The sequence below is a fragment of the Peromyscus eremicus genome, chromosome 3 (genome assembly GCF_949786415.1).
Source record: "Peromyscus eremicus chromosome 3, PerEre_H2_v1, whole genome shotgun sequence".
Lineage (NCBI taxonomy): Eukaryota > Metazoa > Chordata > Mammalia > Rodentia > Cricetidae > Peromyscus > Peromyscus eremicus.
In genome coordinates this window covers 53194823-53217762 of record NC_081418.1, presented here as the reverse complement: position 1 = coordinate 53217762, position 22940 = coordinate 53194823, and the positions used below count along the sequence as shown (strand labels likewise).

The 22940-nt window shown below is 45.3% G+C and overlaps 2 protein-coding genes across 2 annotated transcripts in view; one reads left to right on the top strand and one right to left on the bottom strand.

The window, feature by feature from the left end:
- The first annotated feature begins 103 nt into the window (after positions 1-103).
- Fam131b (family with sequence similarity 131 member B) lies at positions 104-5206 on the top strand. Its single transcript, XM_059256592.1, has 4 exons — positions 104-191; positions 457-654; positions 2413-2556; positions 2781-5206. Exons 1-4 carry the CDS (start codon positions 104-106, stop codon positions 3251-3253), a joined length of 903 nt encoding a protein of 300 aa, XP_059112575.1. The 3' UTR covers positions 3254-5206.
- A 2104-nt stretch (positions 5207-7310) lies between these two features.
- Positions 7311-22940, bottom strand: part of Clcn1 (chloride voltage-gated channel 1) — a 29180-nt gene continuing 13550 nt past the window's right edge. The window contains exons 10-23 of the mRNA XM_059256591.1: positions 22776-22877; positions 22220-22304; positions 21833-21982; positions 17048-17117; positions 16760-16870; positions 14555-14768; positions 14190-14323; positions 11403-11635; positions 10909-11029; positions 10561-10640; positions 10325-10363; positions 8359-8463; positions 8196-8282; positions 7311-7685 (exon numbers count right to left, since the gene is read on the bottom strand). Of these exons, the coding sequence (XP_059112574.1) occupies positions 7314-7685; positions 8196-8282; positions 8359-8463; positions 10325-10363; positions 10561-10640; positions 10909-11029; positions 11403-11635; positions 14190-14323; positions 14555-14768; positions 16760-16870; positions 17048-17117; positions 21833-21982; positions 22220-22304; positions 22776-22877 (1903 nt within the window). The 3' untranslated portion in view covers positions 7311-7313. The remainder of the gene's footprint in view (positions 7686-8195; positions 8283-8358; positions 8464-10324; positions 10364-10560; positions 10641-10908; positions 11030-11402; positions 11636-14189; positions 14324-14554; positions 14769-16759; positions 16871-17047; positions 17118-21832; positions 21983-22219; positions 22305-22775; positions 22878-22940) is intronic.

Sequence of the window (22940 nt, the reverse complement as noted above, 5' to 3'; positions counted from 1 at the left end):
GTATCTACCTTCCTGGGAGCCAAAAACTCTATTCTACATGTAAGTCACCCCATACCTTCTTATTCCTCTGCCCACTTTCTTACCTTCCCTGTCCTAGCTCTCCATGGAGGACACCACTTCCATCCTTCCGAAGCTTAAGCGAAACTCGAATGCCTATGGCATTGGAGCCCTGGCCAAGTCATCCTTCTCAGGTGAGACTCCAAACCCAGAGATGGGAATATTGACAGGATCTTCCTTGTGCCCCTGCTCCTCAAGAGGTTTCAGAGTTCATCCCCACAACTTTGAAACATCTGCCTTCCTGTCCAAGCATCTCTTGTCCTGAGGCTGCCCCTCAAGATGCCAAGGGGATACTTTCCTCAGTGGATGGAATCCCACGGAACCTGGGTGGGGAATGATGGGAGGATCTGCTATGAGTGTTGTGTGATATCCTGATGGATGTGGGTGTTGATTCCACAGGGATCTCTAGAAGCATGAAGGACCATGTGACAAAGCCTACGGCCATGGGGCAAGGCCGAGTGGCCCACATGATTGAGTGGCAGGGCTGGGGGAAGGCACCGACAATTCAGCCACAGCACAGCCACGAGGCTGTGCGCAGGGATACAGATGCTTACTCCGACCTCAGCGATGGCGAGAAGGAGGCTCGTTTCCTAGCAGGTACTTGTATCCTAAACTCTCAAATGATACAGGTTTTTTGTTTGTTTGTTTGTTTGTTTGTTTGTTTTTTTGGGTTTTTTTTTGATAGTCAGAGGCTGACCCTCCAATCTGCTCCCTTATGGCAAAATGGTCTCCCTGCATGTTGACCACAGGCTCATATTTTCTAACAGCCTTGATTTCAAGTGTTTTCCTTTTCTTTTCTTTTCTTTTCTTTTTTTTTTTTTTTTTTTTTTTTTTTGGACTGGTTAATTCTGATAAGTGCCCAACATATATTTTTATTATAGCCTTTGAAAATGGGGTTCAGATGAGATTTGTGAGGCCATGTGTCCCAGATGTTTTCTTTCCTCTAGTATGGTACTGCCTTTCCCCTAGCCTCTCTTAGTATAGGCCTTGGAAAACACAGTGGCCTTGGACTTCAAATGACTCTGCTTCTATTTGTTTCTAAAAATGAAAGAGGCCTCGGGAATTTCTTCTAGCCATGCTCGTCCACATTTGATTTCATGAATTGACTTACTGGACTCATGACTGTGACAGCTAGTGGATGATGCAGGGGAATGGCCCTGTAGACGGTAGTTTAATTCTGATGACAGTGGCATAGGTCTGATGACACGGGATGTACATACAGAGGTGAACTAATCCTGCTGGCAGGGGTCAGGAAGATACCCAAGAAGAGGGGTAGGTCTGAAGAGAAGACTTTATGTGCTGTTGCTATGAGTGGTGGGTGGTAGAGGAAGTCTGGGTGGGGCTGGGTGATAGACGTGGAGGGCAGAGAGGGAGGACAAGGTAATAGCAATGGGAGCTTCAGCTTATTCATGGCTGTGAGTAGACTGGGAACCTGCAATGCTCTCATCCTCACTATTCTGCCCTCCCTTCTTCTAGTCTCTTGATATAGCCCCTTATATGACTAGGGACCCATGTTCACCTGATGCTCCCTTGGGAATTCTTCATTGATCTTGAAACCTACTACCTACATTCCTCTGTCCTAGACCATCTGAAACTAGGTTCAGTTTATTTCTTTAAAAAATATTTATTACTTTATTTATGTTCGTGTGTTTTTGCCTGCATATGTTTATGTGCTCCACATGTATGCAAGAGACTCTTGGAGGCCAAGAGTGTTGGAGACCATGAAGCTCGAGTTACAGGCTGCTGTGAGTTGCCTGGCTCGGGCTCAAAACCAAACTCAGCTCCTCTGCCAGAGCAGTAGGTTGTCTCACCACTAAGCCATCTCTCTAGCTCCAGGTTCAAATTCTAAAACCTCCAAAGACAAACTTCTGGAACATCTAACTTTACTCTCCCTGGCTATCTCACCAGAAGAGCCTATCTTTTCCCCCTAGGAATTCTAAGTGTGACCTTCTGGACTATCCCCCATGGTCTAGCCTTGTTTCAGAGTAATAGAGTAGTCATTGGCTACATGTGGGTATTGAGAATTTGAAATGTGACCTGTCTCAATAGAGATGTGCTATAAGTAAAGTACCAAGTGAATTTCAAAGACTTCATATGAAGAGTGTAAAATACCTCATTAATAATGTTTATGTTGATTGTATATTGAAAGAGAATCATATATATATAGACTTAAATAAGATTCGTTATAAAAAATAATTTCACTTGTTTCTGTTTTGTTTTCTTAAATGAAATGATACATGGTTTATATTTTACTTCACTGAACCATGCTGCACCAGGTTTCTCCACACCCCTTTCATGGGTCTAAGGGTTACATGAGGACTCTTAAGATAATTTTAATTTCATTTCTTCTCATAGGAGTCATGGAACAGTTTGCTATTTCTGAGGCTACACTTATGGCCTGGTCTTCCATGGATGGTGAGGACATGAGTGTGAATTCGACCCAGGAGCCACTGGACTGCAACTACAGTGACAACTACCAGGAGCTGATTGAGAGTCAAGGTGAGAGGCGGTTCTAGAATCCAACCCCTAATGCCTAAGAGGCTTCTCAGCAATTTGGGCTCCCTCTGCCCTCTTCTGTTCTTTTAGGACTTTCCTGTTTGTCTCAGCTTCTCCACTGCCCCCATACCTGCACCGTAACCACATGATAGGAGTTCTGTGTGCTCTTCTCACTCGCTGTCTGCGATGTTCTGTGGCTTCTCCAACCTTGCTCATTCTCTTTACAGATGCACTAGCTCAAGCCCCCATGGATGGATGGCCTCACTCCTATGTGTCACAGGGCATGTACTGTCTGGGGTCATCAGATGCCTGGGAAGCGAGTGATCAGTCCCTCATTGCATCTCCAGCTACAGGATCCTATCTTGGCCCTGCATTTGATGACTCACAACCTAGCCTGCATGACATGGGACCTTCCCAACCTGCTTCAGGATATTCTGCTCAGGAGCCTCCGCCTTTCTTGGGGGTGGACACTGACTGGGCACCAGAGGTTGGTGGGGTGGACCTGGCCAGGGGATCTGTAGAGGAAGAGAAGAGACCACTGGCTCCCGAGGAGGAAGAGGATGCAGGATGCCGGGACCTGGAGTCACTTTCTCCACGAGAAGACCCGGAGATGTCCACTGCTCTTAGCCGGAAGGTGTCTGATGTCACGTCCTCAGGTGTGCAGTCCTTTGATGAGGAGGAGGGGGATGCCAACAACTAGCTTCTTCCCGCCCCACTCTGACCTGAGGGGCATGGCTGCAACCCATACCCTCCCAAGCTCCAGCAGCACAGATGAAACCCGGGCAGAAGACAGCAGGGAACTGGGAGCTTCCAGCCTTCACCAGCCCGCTAGCAGCCCTGGAAAGGGAAGGACCAGCAGGGGGTTTTATCTAGGCTTATACTCCAGAGACCATCATTCCAGGAACTGAGACCCAGGCAGTTAGGTGGCTGTGAACCTGGCATGGTGGTGGGAGATGAGCCATCGCTATGGTTCTGGGGTCCATGCCCAGGTGCGCCGTGTTGAACACTGAATCTCAGTTCTTACACCCCTGATTCCGTCTTCCAGGAGCCTTGGCTGTGCTGTCTGAATGCCTCCTTTCTCCATTTCACTCCTGCTTTTCTGATTCTGTTTTCTCTGGCTATGGCATCAGTGCATCCCCACTGTGGGAAAGCAGGCCTCAGGGGCTGTTGAACATGGCTTGGCGGTGACAGGAGAGTGGGCTGAACGGCCGGCCCTTCTGTGTTTAGCATGGACACTGTGCCCAATTCAGGCAATCTTTGGCTTCTGGGATCAGGAGCCAAGGACGAGATGGACGTAGCAGCTGGGATTGACAGAGGTCACACAGTATGATTCTTTATCCCAAAGCCCACTCAGAAACAGGAGGGTCACCAATGAGACAAAGAATAAACACAGCCACTTGAATGTCCTGTGGCTGGAAGGAGGACCTTTAGGATACGGAAGAAGGCCCAGTAGGGTTGGTTACTCCAATTCTGGCTTCCCTTTATACCTTCTTCCACTTGGAGCCCAGACCCAAGGAGGGTGAGCGGGCACTAGTCTCAGATTGTTGACCTAAGGATGCATTGTCCCCGTCAGTGAGGGTACCGTGAGGGCTGGGCCTCCCTCTACCTTCCCCTAATTCTCTGGAGCTGTTTACACTTTTCTCTTTGCCTTTTCTACATTTTTATAACTTCTTGGGGACTCAGGGTTGAGCAGAGTGGAGTGGGGAGTCTGGTGCTGTCACTGCCTTGGCTGGGCTGGGCTGATGGCTGAGGGCCAGGGTGGACACTGGCTGCTTCTGCGTTCCTGTCAGCTGTTCCCAGTGCTCCTCCGCCCATTGTTCCTTACAGGACTGGTTGTGGTGAGACATAAGCTTGCCCTCCCACACCTCCCCTGCCATTTGGAGTGGACCATGAGGCCAGGGAACAGCAGCAAGTCAGTGCAGTATTGCTATGAGGGTGCTGGAGCAGCTGCAGCCTCAATCCGGCCCTTGGCTTAAACAGTTTCGATAGGAGATGTCCAAGCTTGTCAGCCCATTTTTCTTCTTCCTCCTGTCTGTCCCTGGCTCCAGTTCCAAGGCTTTGTGTCCCACTCTAACTGTCAGGGGTCCTACTCCCTCACCCACAGGAACGACGAGGCTCAGAGCTGGAGTGATTCTGTTCATCCGTGACTCTGTCCTGCACCACATTCATACACTGACGTGTAACCAGAGTCGGTGTCCCACATCCTCCAGGGGAGGGGGAAGCATGGGATCCTGGGGTCCGTTCATGTAGGAAACATGGGAGTAGACCTGGAGAGCCAAGAGAGGCAAACAGTCACGTAGCTCATCTAACGCTGCCTGAATGGGAGAGGATACCTCGTGTATGCCAGTGTGTTGTGATTTAGCCTATCAGGACCTCATTTCTAGGACTAGGAAGGGCTAGCCTGCCAACCCTGGCAACTGCCCCTAACCCCTGGTCTCCTGTCCTAGCTCCCTGGGAATTTGCATGTTCAAGCTAAACTACTCCCAGGGTCTCTCTGCCTTGTCTAGCCTGCTCTATCAACACGTTTGTCTCATCTCAGTGCCCCCGCAGTCTTCCCCGAGGTGACGGTGGACATCGAGTCCAGTGAGCGGGTTTGTTCACGTGGACCCCCTTTTGCTCAGGGCCCTGGAGAGTCAGGAAGACTAAAGTAAAACAGGTTTCCTTCCTCGTCCCACTCCTCAAGGAAGCCAAATGGCCCCCTATGAAAGACTACAAAGGCCCTGAGGGAACTTAGTAGGGTTTGTACCTGAGCAGGGCTTGGTTTCCCTAGGCTGCTGGCAGACTGCCACAAAGGCAGGTGAGCCCCACCCCACTCTGAAGAGAGAAGACTCAAGGAGCTGGCCCAGGACCATTTTGAACTCTTTTGGAGGGAGGGACCACCTCTCTGGTGCTGGGGGCAGGGTGCATGGGGGTTTGCTTCTAGCCTACTTTAAGGGGAGGGTGGGGCATGTGCAGGAAGAGGCTGTTAGGGGTGGGTGGGAAGGGTTGCTTTTCCTTTGGGGTTAAAGGCTGTGCAGCACGTTTTACAGCAGCTGGGGAGCAGGGCTGTTTTTTATATTCTTGTGAATGGAACTGCTCTTGCGGAATGATTTTTTTTAGGGGGGGTACACTTTAATTTTCAATTGACTTTATTAAATGAAAATCCAAACCTTCCATTCCTTCCCTTCCATTGCCCTCCCCCAGTTCACACACCTCCCTTCTTTTCCTTGTGTTAAGGAGGGAATCTTGAAGGATGAGTTCTTAACCCTTTATATCCCACACTCTGTCTTCCAGGTCTGAGACATACCCATTTTTATGGTCAGTCTTAGCATGTTTTCTTAATGTGAAACTCACCCCAAGCCCAGGAAGGAGTCTATGACATATATTACAGAGAGAATTCTATATAAATATATATAAGTATTATAGATTATATACACATGGGCATGGGCTTGGATGCCCCTTGCTAATTCTCCTACCTAGGCCTCAGTGTCTTTCTTGGCCTGGGAAGGTGGAGGGAACCCATGTTGAAGGCCAGAGGCTGTGTTCAATGACACTAAACAGAATGTGGTGGCATCCTCTGACTATGAGTGTCTTATTTGGGGGGACAGAACAGACCTGGGCAAGGGGGAGGGGCAGAAGGAGAATGTCTGAAGGCTCAACTGCCGAACTAAAGGCACACAGAGAGGGAAGGAAAAGAGCCCATGAATGGAGCTGGGCATCTGGATGCTCAGAACATGTGGCCTCTCTTTCTAGGTGAAGCAGGCGAATGCTGTGCAGGACAACTGTCAACCTGGCTGGTTTAGAAGGAAAAAGATGGGAGTCCTCTAAGGATGGGGCAAACTAAAGCTTGCTACCCTCAGGGCACCCCCAAGTCTATGCCAGAAGATCCCGAGGAGCTATTATAAAGGACTGGAATCTGCATGACCCTGCTGGATGAGAGCCTTACTGGTGCTCGGGGAGGAGCTCCAGGAAGAGTGACTCCCAGGCAGGGATGACTCTTGGCAGCTAGGCCAGCCACTGCGGCGGACGAGAGGGAATACGCACGTTCTGGGGGAAACACGGAACTAGGCAGGGAGACTGTGATACAGGAAGGCTTTTTGCTGCAGCGTCAGACACATGCACTGGGCCATGACACCTGCCTCTCCACACAGAGCCTCTGCCAACCTCTTCCAGGGAACTGCACTTGGTTTCCTGGAAGCAAGGGTTGGCTTTTTCAGCCCTGAAAATCGGCCTGGCCGGGGACAGGCAGTGGCAGCAATGACTAGGTCTGGAAACAGATTGCGGGGAGCAAATAAGAAGATGGTGGGGCTGGCAGGTTGAGGTGCCCATTGTCAGGTGGTCAGTCTGCAGGGCAATATTGTGGTCCCACATCCCTTCCAATGTGGCACTTGCAGAGTCAATCAATCTGAGCCTCCGCTTACCTATTCCATGTGGAAACCGAAATCTAGACAGGCAGGCCAGGATGGCAGCTGAACAACACTGGGAACTGTGGGAGGTTAAAGACTGATGGGGACTGAACCTGCACAGCAGGAAAACACAGGGATCTTCCAAGCTCGGGGCCTTGAACCCTGCCTGGAAATGGGGGAAGGGGTCTGATGGACCCAAATTCTTCCCTGCTCAAGGCCAAGTTCTCCTCAAGACCATCACCATCACCTTCACAGTAGGGGTAGAAACAACATGAAGTGGGAGCCTCCTCAACTTCAAGGCACCCCTGTGACACACAAGCCCACTTCCTGGCATGGGCCCCATGGTTTTTATGAAGAAAGCTTGGAGGGGGTTATTCACAGGATCAGCTCATCTTCATCTTCCTCATCAGTGGACCGAAGGCTGGGGCCATGCAAAATGTCAGCCAGGTCCTCCTCAGGTCCTGGGCTTCCCACCATCTCTAGCTCCTCCAGTTCACCCTCTGCTCTGGCTGGGGCCACACAGTGAGGGACCTCAGGAGATGGTGGTGGTACAGGAGTCTCTGGCATGGGAGGAACCATGACTTCTGCTCCAGGAGCCCCATTTCCACCCTCAGGCAAACTCCAGCCCTCTGCAGGAGGGGGTGGCCCCCCTGTACTCTTCCGAGTTGAAGTTGTATTCCGGAAGCTGGCAAGAGGAGGGCGGAGCTGCACGCCAGATTTGGTGTGGCCCTCGATAGCTTTCTGTAGCTGGGGAGGAAGAGGAGAAGTAAAGACATAGACGATGAGAAGGAGAAAAAAAATGGGGGACAATGGGAGAGACCGCAGGAATAGACAAAACAGGGGAAACAAATGGAAAGAGTGGTAAGGAGAGAAGCAGAGACAGACAGCAAACGATCAGAGGGAAAGACAGAAAGACAGAACTATTCCTTCACATCACCTCCTCGCCATCCTCCCTGAGAAAGAACCTCCCAGGAGACACTTTGCTCCTAGTGACTGCTTCACACCTCCCACATATTCCCACACCCTTCCCCATAGCTCACCTAAACCCCACTCCTCAAAGCAGGCCACTGGGAGAAACCACATGGGGTCCCTTCTGGGCTGGAGAATTATGTCATCTAGAGGACTGTGACTACAACATGCCTTACAGTCTCTCCCTTCTGGAGGGACATCTGCTCTACACATTCCCCACCCATGTCCCCTTGTCCTGGGTCCATTCCTCCCTCTCTCTCTCATCAAGTGGGGCCTAGTCATCCTTACCTCTTCTAGTGCCAAGACACCTCTGAGCTTCCCCATGCTGGTCACATAGGCAAGATGGAGGCCAAGAAGTGAGAAGAGTGTGTGAGTCTGATGGGGAAAGCACAGGTCAGCATGTCCCCACTTCTGCCCTCCCTAAAGCCCTGGGCAGTCAGCAAGGGCTTGCCTTGTGCAGCGTGGTCTGCTCCACCAGCTGGAAGGGAGACTGGTCGATACAGCAGCAATCAAAGCATACAGGCTGGCGCAGCTGCTCCTGCTCCCAGGCCTCAATCTGTTGACAGAGTATCACAGAGACCCCTTGAACTTCAGGAGCTCAGCTTTGGCCCACAGGAACCATCACAGACATTCTTGATCAACAGGTACACCTTTTCTTCTCAGAGAGTCACAACATCCTTCTCCTCCATTATCTGGCCTCAAAGGCCACCCTTTACCCTCAGATACCCAGAATATGGGTCCTTCTTGTAGTCTTCTGTGTCCTCCTGGTCTCCAAACACTTATTAAACTCCAACCTTCATTGTGTGCCATATTGACACTCCCATTCAGATGTATGTTTTGCTATCTAGTAATTCCTATCATACCTTGACATTTTGGGAGCCTTTGCTTTTCAGAAATGGCATTGTTTATACTCAGCCTTCTGATGGCACTTGCCTTTCCTCTGCTGACTAGATGTACACTCATTGGTCGGGCTAAGTGATATCAACAGTTGGAGACCGAGGAAGCTACCCCTTATGAGTAAAGCACGGTGAATAGTTGCTGAATCTGAGTAGACTCCCTGCACCACTTGGTATTTAGTTGGCTTGGACTGTTTATGTTTTGCTTTTTTTTTTTAAGTCTGTTAACCAAATCATTAAGGCTCAAAGCTAGCTATTATCTTGAATTACATACCTACAACCCAACATGCCAGATAAGCCACTCTCTCCAGGACTCATAAATTAATCTAAGATGTTCTTTGGTCCTACCGAATGATGTCACACTTCAACTCTCTTATTTGTCCAAATCTGTACTCTAACCTTCAGAGATTACCAGCAAAGGCTAGCTTGCTCCTTGTCCTAGGATTGAGCTGTGAGTCCACATGGAGGCTCCCTCCATGTGTCATGTTCTGTTGACATTTCTGGACACAGCTATGGGTCCTCTAAACTCCCATGGTCCTGACTAAAGGTTTACATGGAGCCTAACTGGCTCTTAGTATAAGAGGATGCTTGTCTGAAATGTTGCAAAGAGGATGGGGTTAGAGGACTTACATAGGACTCATTTTCTTGGTCTTTCTGAGATCATACCAGGCCTTCTCAGCTACCCCCACTCCTCTTTTTCCCAGTAACAACAGCAGCAACATTTTCAGAGAATATTTGTCAAGCACTTCATCTGTACTGGGCAAAATTCTAATTGCTGTCCATGTCTTACTCATTGAATCCTCCTAACAACTCCACTGCAGACGAAGGAGTGGGGACACACAGTACCAGGGGCTCCATAGGCAGTGACTGGAGGACTCTGGCATTTGTGTGCTGACCACATACCAGATACATCTCCAGTTTTTGTCCAAAGGGAGGAGGATGTTGCTGCTGGATCTTATGAAAAGTTCAACACCACTTAGAAATCAGAGCTCTCACTATGTGAGGCTTAAATCACAACAGGGACAGCGGATGAATTCTTTTCACTTTGAATTCTTTCTCTAACTTCTATATTGACTCAATATGATTTTTATCAAAATCTATACCCTGATATTGTCAAGGTTGTCATCTCTCAAAATATATGAAATTTTTACTTTTATTGGACTTTGTTCCTTAGAAATGTCTCTTCAATATCTGGTTTTGGAAGGTATACACTAGAAATATATAATCAGTCTTCTTTTTGTACCTAGATGCATGTCATTTCTAACAGGCGTTAAAGGGACATATTCATCGACTGGCTGGTTTCCAGTCTTCTTGGTACAATAAGAAATGGCGGCGTACACCTTTAATCCCAGCACTTGGGAGGTAGAGGCAGACAGATCTCTGTGAGTTCGAAGCCATCACAGTGAGTTCCAGGCCAGCCAGGAACTGCACAGTAAGACCCTGTTTCAAAAACACAACAACAAAAAAAAGCAATACCTTCACTGGATGAAACAATCCATTCCAGGCTTTGGATTTTCTTACCTCTTCAGGTGACATGTTATCCACTAAATCCGTTGAATCCTAGGGAAGAAAGACACAGGGCCAAGTTCATTACCTTTCCTTCTCAGGCTAGTTATAGTTTTCAATGAAGCAGAAACCATGTCTCCCTGGGCAGGTGAGTCCAAGAAGCCACCTTTTCAAACCATCACCCTTGGTAGGACCTCTGCCCTTCTGAGGACCTGACCTTTCCTTCTTCCTCTAGACACATCTTCTCTTACCTGGGCTATTTTCTTCTTTGTAGAGTGAGCTCTGCCCAGTAAGCAGCGCAGCAGGCACCGGAAGATGGATGATCTTTGACCTGAAAGGAAAAGTGAGAAGATTGGGGGGTGGGGTGACCAGGTGCTTCCAATGGCCCCTGACACTGCACCACCCAAGAACTGTACTTCCTCTATGCTGTACCTCAGTGGATTCCTCTTTTCTACCTCTGTTCCAACTCCCTAGGACAGCATCATGGGATTTATCCATTAGAGTCAGCTCTTGAAATCACCTAGCCTCACATCTTACAAGAGTAGCTCTTAGTAAAGGTGAGTCCAAACATAACTCTCAAGACATGCTAAGGTCTTTACCTGCGGGGTCTGGGGCTTCAGGTGGCTGTTTGCGGTTGGGCAGTGGCCCATTAGGTTCTTCAGGGTATGATGGAACAGTAGGAAAGAGAGGAGGTGGAGGAGGAGGAGGAGACAGTGGAAGCTGAAAATAAAATAAAACATTCTCAGTCTCAGAAAAGAGGCCACATGATACCTTGCTGCCTTTACTAGCAGGGGCCCTGGGAGATCTAACTCTATACTGCCCCCACCCCGGCCCCCGAATTCCCTTTTCCCCTCTCAAAACACCACTCAGGCACTGGTGTCTTTTGCACTGGATCCAGTTTGGTCACTTTCTCACTTGCCAGTGTTTCCCTTCCTCTTTCCTTTTTCTAGCACCTGTCACAGCAAAGCCCAGCGCAGCCCAGCTCAGCCCCATCCAGTCCAGCCCCGCCCAGCACAATCCATCCAAGCCCAGCTATCGCAAGAGAGATATCACTAGCGACCCCTACTGGCATTTTCCCTTCTGTCTTGGTTACCTCCGTCTTCCTGGAGAGGTCCTCGTCTTCGTCCTCATCCACAAAGGCGAAGGACTCGGGTCGACCGCCAGGGTACCACTCTCCAGCCGGCCGTGCTTTGCCATCAAAGGGCAGCTCCGATAACTTGCGAGCCATATCCTGGGCAGCCCTCAGCCTTCGCTCTGCACACAGGTGGCGCTGTAGGAGGGACTGCAGTTCTGAGCGTTCCACGGAGCCCAGCAAGATCATTGAATCTGGGGGACAGGGACGACAAATGCTTCCCTGAGGGCCTGCTCCACACCTGCATGTCTATCAAGTCATGCAGCAGGAGTTCAGGGCCTTTTCTTGTTCCAGTTCTTACATTTTCTTACCAAAAACTTCATCTTAAAAGTCCTCCAGGGTGGCCTCCCTTGATCCCTTTAATTTCACACATTTAGCACGTACAGACCCAACTGGCAGCACACTAATTGGTGCTAATCTGTACTTATCTGTATGATGTCCTAATACAGTATTTGCAGATATGTAAGCTCGCTATTAAAATATGCTGATCAACCCTATCCAAAAGTAAAGAAACTTGAGAGGCAGTTGTAACAGTCTGAAACTCAGTCTGAAACTTCTGAAAGAAGTCTACAAGCAACACTAACATCGGGTCCTCCATCCTGGAAGAAGTTTCATCCCCTAAAGCACCTAGGCCCTGATAGGACATGAACAAAATGCTCCCTTTCCAGGAGGCCTTTTATGTGTTTGTAGAAATTTCGCTACAGTGCTGAACATGTTCTTTAAGTTAACTGCCATATCCCTGCATCAAGGGCACTAAGACAGGCCTCACTGTTACATCTTCGTCATCATCATGAAAACTTGGCACCCCAATGACTGCACCCTTGCTCTAAGGAAGAGCCGTGGCTTCAGAAGCTACTTAGAAGGACTCCGAGCTTAGGGCAATGTCTGAACTAATGTAGTTTGAGAAATCTGGATGCTCAGAGTGTCTGAAGTCAAAACTAACATTACTCCTGGCTCCAAATAGCTCCTCATGTCTATTTTCTAATGCACTAATTCACAGACTAGAGAAGCAAGTACTGAATGTCCAGGAAACGCTTAGAACTCTAAAATGCAGAGATTGCGGTCTCTACATTCAAGGACTACCCAATCTAATGAGAAAGATGACTACAGTGAGAAGCAACACACAGCAGAGCCAAACGCCAATGGCGGGCAGGAAGAACGGTGGATGAAAGGGAAAGGGAAATCAACATTTATGAAAGCCATTTACTTCTCCATGAGGAACAGTTTGCACTCTCCCTTAGGTTGGCCATTAAAGAAATGACAGAATCTAGTTAAGTAGGAGAGGGCCCAAGATTTTCAGTTGATCCACATTGCTTATGAAGTCTCTACTTCTGAAATCGCTTACTGGCCATGAACATACCTTTAATTCTGATGCTAGAGATGCTTCCACCGTAAATCACAGACGTGCACAGAACAACAACAAAGTGAGCTGCCTGAATCTCATGCTCCCAGCTGAGGTTGAACAAACACTCACCCAGCCTTCTCATTTCGGCCCAAGTAAACAGTGTTCGGTTAGCAGTCTATCTAATGCCACATTGTTTTTGGACTCTTTGCACTTTGTGTGATGAGTCTGCTGTGAAAGTGTCCCCCAGATGTACTGCTGAAGTGCTGTCTACTGATCCTAAGCAGGGGAAGAGGAGGCTGTGCTTTGCCTTGTTGAGAAAATATGTTAGGTGAGTTCCATTTAGGTAGGATTGTAGTGCTGTTGGCCATGAGTTCAGGGTTAATAAATGAAGAAATGTCTATTAAATAAGGTATCTTAAAACAGAAAACATGGTTATGTATTGATTGCTTGGGAAAAATTCCATGACCAGAATCAAGGGACTTAACTCTGTATTTCCTCTTGGAGTATTTTTCTGAAAACTGTTCACTAATTCCAGGCTCATGGAGACTTTAAAATTCATGGCTGCCATGAATAGTCAGAATTGCCTGTGTTTTCTTAATTGGATTTTAACTGCCTTTGTGTGCCTGTGTCATGGCTGTGTTTATCACATCCTAAAGGAAGAGCATGATCCTCATTAGTATAAGCTGAGCTTCCCTTAGTAGCTAGAAAGCTCTAAGTTCAAGTCCATCCCTGTGATGGTGAATCCTACTGTCAGCTTACCTGGATTCTGAATCACCCAGGAGACTGGTGAGGCACACCTCTGGGTGTGTCTACAAGGGCATTTCTAGAGATCAAATGGGAGCAGGAAGATCCACTCTGAATATAGGTAGCACAATCTCATGGCTTTGCCTCCCAGAAAAATAGAAGGAAAAAAAAAAAAGAATGAAGCCAACTGAGCACCAGCTTCTTCTCCTAGGCATCTTGGCCTGCCACGATGTGTGCTGCTCTGTCCCACCATTCTTTCTCTACCACAGTGGACTGACCTCTGAAACCATGAGCTAAGCATTTCTCCCTTAATCTGTTTATATTAGGTGTTTTTTGTTTGTTTGTTTTTTCTTTTTTAGATTTATTTATTTTATTATGTATACAGTGTTCTGTCTACATGTCTGCCTGCTGGCCAGAAGAGGGTGCCAGATCTCATTACAGATGGCTGTGAGCCACCATGTGGTTGCTAGAAATTGAACTCAGGACCTTTGGAAGAGCAGCCAGGGCTCTTAACTTGAGCGATATCTCCAGCCCTATATTAAGTGTTTTAATATCAGTGTTAGAAAGTAGCTAAGATGACACTGGTGATCTCTGCCTCTGGACAACTCTGCTTTGGTCACCAGCTGGGTAGTCAGTCAGCTTCCTTCCTTCCTACTTACCTTTGGAATCAACCAATGGTAAAGTCTTGACTGTGGTGGTCTGGAGTAGGTTTCTCAGTTCCCCATATGTGCAAGAAGCTGAAACAAACTTCACATCACGTACCATGATGTCCTCAACAAAGATTGTAAATTTGCTAAGGAGGGAGAAAGCATCCTGGGTTAGCCCACTATTGGCCTATGCTGCCCTTCCTTCTTCCCACAAGGTCTGCCATGCATTCTTTCACTCACAGTGTTTATTAAGTATGTGGAAACATGAAAACAGTAATTAAAAAAAAAAAGCATGCTTCCCGATGCTAGCCTTGTTCTTACTTCAGGACGTCCCACATCCCATCATATCTGAACTAATTCTGGCTAGTGGCCCTGACCTGAGCTGGTTCCAACCAAGGTCTGGCAAGTAGGGAAGCTTCTTGACCTGGATGATGCTGTCATAGAGAGAGGGCTGCAGACTCTGAGCCACCATGTTGGCCAAGATAACAGCCACCATCATAGGCAGGATGTGAGCAATCTGACCGGTTAATTCGAAGCAAATCACAGCTGTGGAGACTGTGTGAGAGACAGCCCCTGTCAGAGCTGCTGCTCCTGGAATGAGAGGAATGCACTGATGGGTTAGAAGTGTCTTTTCTGACATGAAGAATCCATGAGGGTACGACGAGAATGACACAGAATAGGAGACAGGACCTCGGTTGGTGCCAACAATCCCAGGATTACTACTTTTCAAGAGTAGGGCTGAGAATGCTGGCCTTTTTGAAAATTATCCATTTGATCTAATTTATATATAACCTTCAGTAAGTCACAAAGTCTATGTACATGCAGAACTTTTATTTATAATGTGAGGAGAGTGGTATCTTATCCATTCTTTGCTTTTCAAAGTTTGGCTCACTCTCAACTGAACATTTAAAAATCCAATAATGGAATCTTATTTTGAGCCTCAGGTGCTGATGCCAACAGTTCATGAATGAATAGCATGAAAATTCAAGAACCTTGTTGTGGACATAGAGCAATAAGGCCTCCATTGATCAGGATCCACAGATCCTGACTCTGTTTCTACCATATGAACAATGTTTACTTCCATGAGATACCATGCTCTCATTCACAGAGTTATTTAACTTCTAAAATTCTTATGGATTTAAATCATTATGATTCTATAAGCTCACCAAAAGTATAAGCAATCTAATGTATTTTTAAGTTGTATTCTTATCAACTCAATAGTTACTCATATTTTAATTGTACTTCTTATTCAAATATGAGGGAAAGGCCAGCTTGGTCTATACAATGACTCCCAGGACAGTCAGGGCTATGTAAAGAGACCATATGTGATGGTTTGAAAGAAAATGGCCCCCATAGGGAGTGGCACTATTAGGAAGTATGGCTTTGTTGGAGTAGGTGTGGCCTTGTTGGAGGAAGTGTGTCACTGTGGAGGTGGGCTTTGAGGGTCTCCTATGCTCAAGCTACACACAGTGTGGCACTCAGTTCACTTTCTGTTGCCTGTGGATCAAGAAGTAGAACTCTCAGCTCCTTCTCCAGCCACCATGTCTGCCTGCATGCTGCCATGTCCAGCCATGATGAACATGGACTAAGCCTCTGAAACTGTAAGCCACCCCAATTAAATGTTTTCCTTTATAAGAGTTGCCATGGTCATGGTGTCTCTTCACAGTAATAGAAACCCTAACTAAGACAGCTTGTCTTTAAAAAATCCCCAAAGCTAAAACTAGTAAAATAAAATGATGGAAATATCCATTGGGAGAATACAGGTGAAGGCTTATATGAAAATATAACAATAAAAGGTCACAAAAGTCTAGTATTGGGAGATATGACCTTAGTTGGTAATGAACAGAGCATTATTCAGAACATAAACCACATAGTATGTGTATACTGGGAAATGTGCATTATGGAAGATGAGAGATACTTGACAAGGCATGAAGAGAACAGAAGATTCCTATTGATAAGTGAAGCTTTTATAAATGAACTAGGATCAGGCAGTAGAGTGCCATCCATAAGTCTACCTCAGAAATCATTTTAGAAGTCCAGGGCTCATGTTTCTCAGCTCTTACTCCTGTGTTATTAGTCCCTATTACATGAACACAGTCCAGTTTGGATGGACCAGACCCATCATCTACAGTATTGGTTCCTTGATTCTTAGGAAAGAGCTTACTAAACATGCAAAGATAATGCAAGGTACCCTATCCTTCTTCTCTTTTCTTTTTTTGTTTTTGTTTGTTTGTTTGTTTGTTTTGTTTTGTTTTGTTTTGTTTTGTTTTTTGAGACAGAGTTTCTCTGCGTAGTCTTGGCTATCCTGGAACTCACTTTGTAGACCTGGCTGACACTGAACCATCCTTATTTCCTTATTTGATTCCTATGATCCATTTCCCACAGGCAGAAACTAAGGCTTATTAAAAAAAAAAAAAGTGAGAGGCAGAGCCAAGAGCTGGTTGTTTGAACAAAACTTGAATTAAATAGTGTTGTATTTAAACTAAATTGCTGTATCTTGAAAGAAGATGTATTAGAAGACTTTGATTGTAGGAATTTGGGGTACTCAATGTCTGGTTATAGAGGTTAGAAATATGTCTCACCAATTACTGCATAGCCCCCAGGTAAGATCTTGTAGAGGAAGTCATCAAATAAGATACCCTCGGGGAACAACATGGCCATGATCTCTCCTACCAGCCTTCCAAATGCAGCTCCTAGAGGAAGATAAAAAAGGCAAGTATTAAGATAAATTTTCTTTGTCTCTATGTTTTCAGCATAATCTGTGTTTAGGCACTAAGACCACACACTCCCAGGATGCTAGCTAGGTTCTTCCTTGTTTTCTCACCATCCACCCAGATTATAGCTATCAACACGATGCCATCAACCCTTACCTAGCACAAAAACAGGCATGAAGCCTCCGCAGGGTATGGGCATGGTGGTGGCCACAATGGACATCCAAAACTAGGATTGAAAAAAGAAACATTAGAATACCCTTCCCAAAAGTGTCTCCATGCCCCTCTCTCCTCACTGCCCTCCTCCTACCTGCTTCAAAAGTCATAACAGAAATGTCCTGGGATAGCTAACCCTTTTGGAAATCTCGTCTATCACCATCCTCCAGGACCTGAAAAACTTGGCACTTTCAGGCTGAGAGATCAACAAAGACATCAGGATAAGAAAGTTCCTCCAGATGGCTAACACAAATCCTTCCAACTTTGAGTGACTATATTTTCCTCTTGGCAATCTAGAACAAGGAAGTCCCAGAGGATCCCTCTTTCACTGTTCCCAAAAGACCCTCACTCAGTGAACTGAGTCAGCCCACTCCACCTCTGTGCAGTAGTCTGAGACACTAAGCTGGAGGATGCTTTTTCCTGCTCAGCTGATGTTTCTATAACAGAGTCCAGATCAATGTGGCAGACACTTTAAAGTCTACTGAAATTTTGTATGGTTAATTTAGCTTTGATTTGATCATTTACAAAGTCATGGAAGAGGTAAGCCTCACAGAAACCCGAAGAGAAGACTGCTCTGCTTGAGCCTTTGTCTTTGATATCAAACCACCTTAAACAAGGATCAAAATTTTATCTGGATCCTGGGGACATAGTGATAGAGTGTATTCTTAGAATCTGTGAGGCCCTGTGTTAAATCCCCAGTACTGAGAAAAAAAAAAATCTGTCTTGGCTGTACCACAGGGGCAAACTGAGAACCTGATTAGTCTTTCAATATAACAGAAAAGATATCCAAGGTCAACTTTGCAAGGCATTATTCCAACAGAAATTGGGACAATTATAGTAAAAGCAGTAAGTACACTCTGAGGCAAAGAATGCAGAGGAATTGAGAAATAGAGCAGAACAGGAATAGTGGCTGAACATCAAATATCTAAAGAAAAATGAAAGTGTGAGATATAGTTTTGAAAGTAATTCCAATGTAAGTTAATCAATCTTAGAAAAGGATTCCAAACTAATTAGGTACAAGATGAAAACAGCTAGATGTCTAACAAGCTGTTACGATTAAAGTATTTGCAAGTCCTTGAATCATGTGTATGATATACTAATGAGAAATAAATTTCTTAATTTTATGAACTTTAGAAAGCACTCTTTAAAGCCTAAGCTGAACCCAAGAGGCTGTGAAGAAGACCCCAAGAAAATTTTACTCTAGAAGTGTGAGACAAAACAGAACATCTACTTCATGTCAGAACATGATCATTGAGATAGTTGGGAACTGCAAGTTAAATGTGTAAAATGAAAAGAACACAGAATGACGATTTCTTGGGGAGAGAGGGTGAACCTTGTTATTTCTGCCTTCTCTTCAGAGGCACAATGCTCCATAAATGTAGGTAGGAAGGAAGTTAAGAAAGACAATATGTCAACGGAACAATAGTCATGAAAAACAGTAAAAGATTCTCACACTCCAAAATAATAATGTTCATGCAGAGACCTTGTTGAAAATGCAGATGAGCAGAGGCCTCTGAAGACTATTCTACCAGACAGTCTAGAGGCAGGATCCATGCACCTGTTGCTTTAGCTTGTTAAGTGATGACATTTAACACACCAAGAAGCCTTATGCTCTCGTGTACCATCTCTTTAGAATAAGCACATGGGAATCATAAGGGATTCTGTAGGGTTGGGTTATATGAAAGCTCCAATGATACAGATGATGGGTGATGGATAGGTCTAATTTCAGAGGGTAAAGTAGATTATCTTCACAGATAAGTGGAACACCTAGATCAAGACCAGGGGGGTACTGAAGTCACAACTCCCATGGTACAAAGTGGGGTGATTGAGATTAGCAAACTTTTTTAGCTATTGGCACATGAAGGGAAAAAAAAACAAGAGTGATGTGGCACACAAGTAACTTCTAAGATTTTAAAGCTCCTTCTGAAGAACTGAGAAACTAGAAACCTGTTACCACTGACTTCATTATATTTAGACCCATCACAAGAAGAAATAATATGAAAAGCAGGCAAAAAGGCTTCCACAGAGCTTCAGGCTATGCTGAAACTCAACAATACTAGGCAATGCTGCTAGCCTTATTAAAAGGGAGCAAGATGTTGGGATTATATTCATGTTCATGGGAAATCTCTTGATTTACAACATGATGATATCCTGTACACTCTGAAATTGGGAAAACTGGGGAAATAGGATGTTCCTTTCCCAATATTAAGAAACAGCTGAACCAAGCCTAGAACCTACCCCACTGACACTGTCGGAAGGCCACATGGACTAGATTTCAGACCCAATTGCATAAAAGTAGTTCTAGTCCCTGCTTTGGACTGAACACAATTTGGATGTCTCCCAGGATTCCATTTGGAAATGTCATCTCTGTTGTGAGATACCAAGAGGGTGAGGACCTAATCCAGCTGTGGTGCTGTGAAGTGGAAGCTTTCAAAATTCTATAGGATTAGGCAAGTCACTAGGGTGAAACATCAGTGCTAGCTTCCTGGCAGCTTTCTGAGGACAAGAACAGAGGAGATGCACACAGACATGGGTGCTCCTTGTTGCTTACTGTGTGATGTTCTGCACAGCTTAGAACTCTGCTAGCAAGAGTGCCATCACTGGTGTGATGTCATCACTGTGATCTTGGATTTTCATAATTGTGAGCCAAAAATACCCTTTTCCTTATAAGGTAGAGCCTGTCTCAGATATTTAATTACAACAAAAATAGATGGATATAAGCACTTTTATATTTTAATTTGGCTACATGTTCTATTTGCCCATTTTAAAAAATAAGAGTACTGTTATGAGTCCAATGATTAGGCAAAGAAAATGCTGGGAAGCAGTGGCTGGTAAAACTGAATTTGCAGCAAGGAATACTTTTGTAATTAGAAATATTAAAGAATATTGGAGACCTCCTGTAAACTGTTGGGCTTGAAATATAGCCCAGAATGTGTTTCTTTTTCTTATACACTTACAATATGAATGTTCTCTAGGCTGTAATTCAGTGAGAAGTTAATTATAGTGACATACAGATGAGTCCTTCTATATCATCCGAGTGGGGTTCTGAAAATAAGCTTGACTTCGTGAAGATACTTAACAGAAAATCTGGGGATGTGGGTAAGGTAAAGAGTAAGTGTTGAAAAACATCTATTTTATTTTTAGAAAACTTTAAAAAATCTTGACATTTTAACAGTCTACAAGACCGCAAAGGTAACATACAGCTTAGACCAAGCTGTATCATTACTAGATCATAGATCCTGAAATACCGTCAAAACATGGACTGGGTTACTGCAGATGAGATTAGAGACTTGACAGGCAAGTTGCGGTCCATGTGCTGGGCTCATGCTGTAAATCTCAGCTTTCAGGAGAGGATAAGTTCATGACTAGCCTGGGTTACTTTACTCTCCATATTTCCCTGAAGCTTAAACAGTATAGAAAGCCAGAACTTATAAATTAGAGAAGATGAGACTTATAAATAAAAATCTAGACATCAAATCCCTACCAAGATTCTTAGAATATCTTTATGAAAAATTATCACGTATATTAAAGGAAGAAACACAAAGGGTAAAATAAACAAAGTGTCCAAAATATGGATGCTATAGATTCAGTTAGTCCACCTTTGGTGATGTAGGGAAGTAGAAATCCACAACAACACTCGAGAGCCTAAGCCTGAGATCTGCGACCTGGTGTGTAAAGCAGTTGGCATTTTTATAATAATATCATTGAAAAGTACATTAACAAGCAGCAGCAGAAAACAAGGAAATGTAAAATTAGCCAAAGGCCAATGACCAAGAGCTATGTATTTGGCACATGCTGTTTCATAACATTGGATAAATGAATTCACTGTATTATAAGAACAATATCAATAGAACAGTGATGCATATTCTTGTACAATATAGAATCACAAATGCATCATAAATAAGAGCAAGGTATTGAAAAGCATGAGAGTTTAGGCTGGACAGAGATACCTATACATAAGGCATGCTGTTAGTAAATGAGAAATCATCAAAAAGGAAAAGACAGACAATCTTCTCAGCTAAAATAGGTGTCACAATCAGGTTCGGAAATTTTTAAAAAATCTTTATACAAGGTAGTAATATGAAGCTTCTACATTTATAATTTGTGATGGGCAGATCTGAAAAAGAAAGGAAGTAAAAGGAATTTACACTTATTTCCCAATTAGGAAATGTTAGAAAAAACTGTTCTCGTCTAGAAAAATCATTGTACTCTCACCGCCTAAGTGGAGAATAATTACATTTGTAAAAATTATTTATAGTCATTAATAATGTTGATTTGGTATTCCTTTACCTTCAAATTTCTAGAAAGAAATGAGAGAGTTGAGTGCAAATCACCTAAAAGTGAATAAGAGATCCACGGAGATTAAGGATCTAATTATCTAACACGTGGGAGGAATTTGGTTAATTGGTCTGGGGTTTTTACACAGTTATCTCTATTGCTAACCTCTGTCTTGCTCGAATTTACTTGACTGCTTTGATGCCTTAGAAAGATAACAAGTGGAACTATTAGGGTTATTAGAGTTACGGCAAACATCGCGAAGTTGACATGAGCAGAGCAATTAAGCTACATCCTGGTTCATTTTGATAGACAGGCCGTTTATGCTGCGGTTTCCTCCCAGTTTCTGTCTAGGTCGGACACAGACCAGATGAAGTTCTACCCTTCCTGTGCAAGGCCTGGGTTCCTCTACTGAAAACAGAAACATGGAGGGGCTCTCATGGGGCAGAGTACCTTCATGATGAAGAAGAGAAGGATGATGATGACCACGTTGACCTGGGGGTGAATCCACACAGCTGACTGGCCCAGGCTTTGGGGGTCACCTATGTGCTTTACCCAGGTATTATTGTCAAACAAGGTACTGATGGCTTCACGGGGCATCAGCTGTGAAGGAAGAAGCAGAGGAGCCAGGTTTTCCAGCAATGTACTGTACCTCCTGTGTTACAGAACTCACCCCCAGCCTCACTAGTCCAGGACTTTTTGTTCTTTTCTCCTGGAGAAAGTCTACCCTTGGGCAAAACTCCATAAGCTCCAAGTCTGAGCGGCAGCCCCACCCTTGGCTTAGAGACCCAGTCACAGATGCGACCTAACCCCCTGCTCTCAGACACCCCTGGAGCTGACCTCTCCAGCCATGAATTGACCCATTCCTGGTGGAAAGGTGAGTGAGGCGATGACAAGGGTAACAATTCCAGGATACAGCAGGCGGCTGAAAAAGAAAGGGAGTTAACCCTACCCCCGACTCAGCCAGCCCACAATGCATTCATACTCAGCTTCCAAGCTGTTGTTTCCCATAGTCTATTCTTTCAGTAAAGCGAACGTATTCTCTTTGCCAGGAAAGCGATCTCTTGGGAAGAGCCAGCGTGGCTAGCCCCTACCGACAGTATCAGAGCTTCCCCATAGCTGTGCACAGCAGCTCCACTGAAAGCAATGGTTATCAACCCTTTAATACAGTTTCTCATGTTGTGGTGACCCTCCCAACCATAAAATCATTTAGTTGCTACTTCATAACTGTAATTTTGCTATAGTTATGAATTGTAATGCAAATATCTGATAGGCAGGACTTGACCCAGAGGTTGAGAACCGTTGACCGACAGGACCTAAAGTTCCATCTAAAGAAGGGACTGCTGGGGGAAATCAGAGGTAAGTGGGCAGGACAAGGGGAAGGACAGTGACTCACTGCTTGGCAAGAAACTGGCTGAGAGCCTTGTGCTTTCGGACACCGAGCATGACTTGGCGATGCAGATAAACGAAAACAGCTCCCAAGAACCCGCAGCAGATCCTGCGGGTGCAAGACACAGGGCTTGACGCTCTGACCCAGACACTGCAGGGGGGCAGACAAGCC